This window comes from Parus major, chromosome 25LG2 (assembly GCF_001522545.3).
Source record: "Parus major isolate Abel chromosome 25LG2, Parus_major1.1, whole genome shotgun sequence".
Lineage (NCBI taxonomy): Eukaryota > Metazoa > Chordata > Aves > Passeriformes > Paridae > Parus > Parus major.
Window position 1 is genome coordinate 656481 of NC_031794.1, and position 5108 is coordinate 661588.

The 5108-nt window shown below is 64.0% G+C and overlaps 2 protein-coding genes across 4 annotated transcripts in view; one reads left to right on the forward strand and one right to left on the reverse strand.

Annotated features, from left to right (window-relative positions):
- Positions 1-19: 19 nt before the first annotated feature.
- Positions 20-3514, forward strand: PRUNE1 (prune exopolyphosphatase 1). Its single transcript, XM_015650254.3, has 8 exons — positions 20-540; positions 1307-1411; positions 1485-1690; positions 1864-2048; positions 2121-2279; positions 2371-2465; positions 2557-2715; positions 2833-3514. Exons 1-8 carry the CDS (start codon positions 502-504, stop codon positions 3151-3153), a joined length of 1269 nt encoding a protein of 422 aa, XP_015505740.1. The 5' UTR covers positions 20-501; the 3' UTR covers positions 3154-3514.
- A 188-nt stretch (positions 3515-3702) lies between these two features.
- CDC42SE1 (CDC42 small effector 1) overlaps positions 3703-5108 on the reverse strand; it is a 10138-nt gene continuing 8732 nt past the window's right edge. For all 3 annotated transcript variants that reach the window (XM_019008964.2, XM_015650258.3, XM_015650257.3), the window contains exons 4-5: positions 4785-4859; positions 3703-4698 (exon numbers count right to left, since the gene is read on the reverse strand). In XM_019008964.2, coding sequence (XP_018864509.1) covers positions 4788-4859 — 72 coding nt within the window. In that variant the 3' untranslated portion in view covers positions 3703-4698; positions 4785-4787. The remainder of the gene's footprint in view (positions 4699-4784; positions 4860-5108) is intronic.

The window sequence follows — 5108 nt, forward strand, 5'->3', positions numbered from 1 at the left end:
CCCCGAGCCCCCCCCGCCGCGGGGGATGTCGGGAACGGCCCCGCCCCTTCCCAGCGGCCCCTGCGGGGCGAGGGGCGGGGCGAGCTGGGCTGGACTGGGATGGACTGGGATGGACTGGGGTGTACTGGAGTGGACTGGGGGGTTCTGAGGTGTACTGGGGTTGTACTGGGCTGGAGTGCGCCCTACCCGGCCGTGCCGGGTTATCCCGGGCTGTACTGGGATATTCTGGGGTCATACTGGGCCCCACATACAGTGGGGTTGTACTGGGCTTGACTGGGCCCTGCCGGGTTATAGTGGGTTGTACTGGGCTGCACTGGGATCATACTGGGCTGCACTGGGATCATACTGGGCTGCACTGGGATCCTACTGGGCTGCACTGGGATCATACTGGGCTGTACTGGGATCATACTGGGCTGTACTGGATCATACTGGGCTGTACTGGGATCATACTGGGCTGTACTGGGGCCGTGCTGGCGGCTCGGGGCGCGGATCGGCGCCGTCATGGAGCGGTTCGTGGCGGGGAGCCGGGCAGCTCTGCAGGTACGGGGGGCTGGGGGGATTGGGGTGTGAGGGAAGGGGTGTGAGGGAAGGGGGTGCAGGGAAGGGGGTGTGAGGGAAGGGGTGTGAGGAAAGTGGGGTGCAGGGAAAGGGGGGTGTGAGGAAAGCGGGGTGCAGGGAAAGCGGGGTGCAGGGAAAGCGGGGTGCCCACGGCGCTGGGGTTCAGCAGGAACACCCCAAAATGTTCCGCACCCCCTGCTGCAGCCCCATCCCGGCCCTGCCTCCCGACCTGCCCAGGGGTTTGGGCTGCAGCTGCTCTCGGTGTTTTTCCCTCAGCTTCTACCAAAAATGAGCAGATCTGGGTTATTGCAGCAGAGAATTGGCCCAAAAATCAGGGCCTGGGGATGTGACGGGGTGGGGAACGGGGCCCGGGACAGTGACATGTTCTTCCTGCTGCTGCAGGCAAGCAAAAGAGGGTGAAACACCTTTTTTTGGGGTGACAAGCAGCCCCAAACAGCATTTGTAGAACAAATGGGTTAAAGCACTGAGTGCTGGCAGGGCTCGGGGCTGGGCTGGTCCCTGTCCCCACGGTGGCCAAGGTGACTTTTCCTGGAACCCCGACTTCTCTGAGCCCTGAGGTTCCAAGTGGATCCCAGCCAGGATGGGATGCCAGAGTTCGTCCGGAGGGAGGGTGACACATGTGATGGGTGGCTCCAGGGACACCGAGATGAGGCCAAGGGAGCAGTTTGGGGGATTCTGGAGGACGGGGCCGCGTTGCTGCTGTGCCTGATGCCTCCCATCCCCGCAGGATCACATCCGGCAGCACCAGGAGATCCACGTGGTGATGGGCAACGAGGCCTGTGACCTGGACTCCACTGTCTCGGCGCTGGCCCTGGCCTATTTCCTGGCCCAGGTGAGGCTCGGCCAGTGCCTGGGGACTGCCGGTGGACCGGGGGACGCCTCACGGGGTGTCACCCCCGCCGCAGACCTCCCCGGCTCCCAAAGCCGCCTTCGTGCCGGTGCTGAACATCCCCCGCGCCGACTTCGCGCTCCGGAGCGAGACGACGTTCCTGCTGCGGGACCGGGGAATCCCGGCCGCCTCCCTGATCTTTCGGGATGAGATCGACCTGGGGGGGCTGCACCACGCTGGGCTGCTCTCCCTGACGCTGGTGGATCACCACGTCCTGCCCGGGTGAGCCGGGGGCGGCACGGTGGGGACGGCCAGGGCCACCCACCCGGAGCCTCAGTTGATTTTGCCGCCCAGGGTGGGTCAAATCGATCCAGGTCTGGGGTGATTTTAGGGAGGAAAAGGAACACGGGGGTTTCCCAGGCTGTGCCAGGGTGACCCTTCCCGTTTCCCCCCAGTGCTGACGCTGCCCTGGAAGAGGCTGTGGTGGAGGTCCTGGACCACCGGCCGCTGGAGCAGGAGCGCGGTCCCCCGTGCCAGGTGACGGTGGAGCCGGTGGGCTCCTGCGCCACGCTGGTGACCGAGCGCATCCTGCAGGGCCCCCCGGGCGTGCTGGACAGAACCACGGCCGCGCTGCTGCACGGTGAGCACGGGGGTCCTGGCCGAGCCCCGGCCCCGGGGCACGGTGACAGCACAGCCCCGCTCGTCCCCGCAGGCACCATCCTGCTGGACTGCATCAACCTGAGCCCGGCCGCGGGCAAGGTGACACCCAGGGACGTGGCCTGCGTGTCCCTGCTCGAGGAGAGGTTCCCGGAGCTGCCGGCCCGTGACGCTGTGTTCGGAGCCCTGCAGGCGGCCAAGTTTGATGTCACAGGTGTGTGTGCCAGGGCAGCGGCACCCAGGTGTGTCCGCCCCTCCTTGGGGACGGGAAGGTGCCCTGGGCCTCATCCCCGGCCACCTCCCAGGGCTGACGACAGAGCAGATGCTGCGGAAGGACCTCAAAGTCATCTCCAGTGACGAGGTGGTCGTTGCCATCAGTGGCGTCTTCGAGGACCTGGAAGTGAGGCTTGGGGCCGAGGGGGAAACTGAGGCAGGGAGCGGCAGGCTGTGGGGACATCCCGGTGATGCCGAGACCCCTCCCCTCTGTGCAGACATTCCTGCTCCGGCCTGGCTTGCTGCAGGAGCTGGAGGCTTTGTGCCAGGGCCGTGGCTACGCGGGGCTGGTGGCCATGACCGTGTCCTTTAACGAGCACCACGAGCCCACCCGGAAGCTGGCGGTGTACAGCCGGCAGGAGCCCCTCCGCAGCACGGTGAGTTAGGGGCCAGGCTCGGGCATCTCTGGGCAGTTCCCAGCTGCGGTTTGCCCCAGGAGCTCCCGGTTTTGGGGGTGCCAGGGAGGTCCCAGCCCCACGCTCGCTCCCCTGCAGCTGTGCCGGGCGCTGGAGGAGGCGACGACGCCGTCCCTGCTCCTGCAGCCGCTGCCGAGCCCCTGGCCCGGCGTGGCCGCCTACGCCCAGGGCAACAGCGTGGCCACTCGCAAGAAGGTGCTGCCCATCCTGCGGGCAGCGCTGGGGGGCCCAGGGACCACCGGGGGTCCCGAGGAGGAGGCAGTGCCCCCACCCACCCCCATGAACAGCCTGGTGGAGGAGTGTCCCCTGGCACAGGCCGTGCCCCCGCTGTGTCCCCAGGATGTCCTGGAGCGGGTCAGCCGCATCGCCGTGGGGCAGCCCCCTGGCTCCCCCAAATAGCAGCGGGCACCCCGTGGCTTTTTGAGGTCTGGATGAGAAGTTGGGGTCCCTGAGCAGGGCCCGGAGGGGTGCCTGGGTGTGGGGGGGGGTCACAGCCACCTTTGTGCTCAGCTCCTGGTCCTCGTCGTGGTTTGTCCCCCCCGGTGGCTCCCTCTGCCCCAGTGGTGCCCAGCGTGGGTTTCTGGAGATGCCATGGGCAGCAGTTGCGCCCCCTTAATGAAGGCATTGGGGTGTGGGAGTTAATGAGTTCTTGATGATCTTCCATCCTTGGGGGGCAGTGGGGGGCCCCAGAGGGTGGGTATGGACTTGCAGCCGTCCAGGATTGTCAGTGGTCCAAGGATTAAATTTTCCTTTTCTTCCAGTTTTTGCTCTTGGCTTTTATTCTGGGATGGGTCTGGTGCTGCCCCACTCGAGCTGAGGGTGCAGCCCCTCTTTCCCTGGGGTGCAGTCCCCTCTGCAGTGGGTCAGAGGAACGTTTTGGGGTGTCAGTGCAGCCACGCTCCCCAGCCCAGCTCGGCTTTCCCCAGGAGCAGAGGAGGGAGCGAGGAGCCTGGGCCAGCACAAGGCATTTATCTCCAGAGTGGAATGTTTGTCCCAAAAACCCCTGACCCAAGCGTGACACGGGGCTGGACAAGCCCGTCTCCCTGCGGAGCACAGGGCAGGGGAAAGGCTCTGTCACCCAGCACGTGCTATTTAATATTTAATCCTGGCGCTAATTAAACTATGTACACCCGCGCCTGAATTCCGGAGCCCTTCTCGGCTCAGGCCCTGTCCGGCCTCGGCCGGGGACAATCCCGGGTGGAGGGGACCCCACCACGGTCCTGCCCAGCCTGCTCAGGTGGGTTTGGGAGCTTAAAAACAAGAACATATCCTAAAAAAAGGAGGGAGGTGGGAGTTTGGCGGCGGTGGGAATGCCGGCTGGAGGCACTGTGGGCTCGGTGACGCTGAGACACCGGAGCACTGGGGTTTGATCCGGGTTTGGCACCAAAGCATCGGGGTTTAATCCCGGTTCTGCTCCAAAGAATTGGGGTTTAATCCCGGTTTGACATCAAATCCTGGTTTGACACCAGAACATCTTGGGATTAATTCTGGTTTGGCACCAGAATATCAGGGCTTAATCCTGGTTTTGCTCCTCTGTGATGTTCTGGGAGGCACCAAATCTGCCTCTGCACCATAACTGATTCCCTGGGGAAACTGAGGCACCACCATGCAGCCCATGGGAGACACGGGAGTGGGAAAAGGGAAAACTGGGAGGGTTTGGCACACGTGGGCTGCGCCTGGCAGCTCCTGGCCCGTCTCAGGGGGGCGGCTGTGTCCTTTGCAGGCGGGGCAGGAGATGGGGGCTGCTGTCCCCACTCCCTCCCCACGTCACCGGCCAGTGCCTCTGGGAAGGAGGGATTTTCCAGAGGGACGATGACCCAAAGCCACCGGGAGCTGGGTGAGGATGGTGCTGCATAAATACCGCGGGGTTAAAGCACTCAAGGTGGGCTTCTCCTCCAGCGGGGGGATCAGGCAGTTCAAGTTTGGGCTGAAAAAGCCAGGAATCTGCAAAATCCAAGAGGATGGGTTATGGGTTATGCCCAAGTGGTGGCTCCGAGGGGACGCTGGGGGTGCCACGGCCTGCTACTCACACACTACAACACACGGGAGTTGCTCCACTGTCGCTCCCGGCCGCCCTTGGACCTCATCTCCTGGACAGCACCAGTCTGCAGAAAGGACCTGTCACCCACCTGTGCCAGGAGCCCCAGCACCCCAAAACACCACCCAGCACCCCAAAACAACACCCAGCACCCCAAAACAACACCCAGCACCCCAAAACAACACCCACCACACCAAAACACCACCCAGCACCCCAAAACAAACACTGAGCACCCCAAAACAACACCCACCACCCCAAAACAACACCCACCACCCCAAAACCAACACTGAGCACCCCAAAACAACACTGAGCACCC

Excerpts from the sequence above, each read along its gene's own strand:
- PRUNE1 (XM_015650254.3), top strand. The coding sequence starts at position 502 with ATGGAGCGGTTCGTGGCGGGGAGCCGGGCAGCTCTGCAG. Across the intron at positions 1,691-1,863 it reads GATCACCACGTCCTGCCCGG|TGCTGACGCTGCCCTGGAAG; the intron begins GTGAGCCGGGGG and ends GTTTCCCCCCAG. Across the intron at positions 2,716-2,832 it reads AGGAGCCCCTCCGCAGCACG|CTGTGCCGGGCGCTGGAGGA; the intron begins GTGAGTTAGGGG and ends GCTCCCCTGCAG.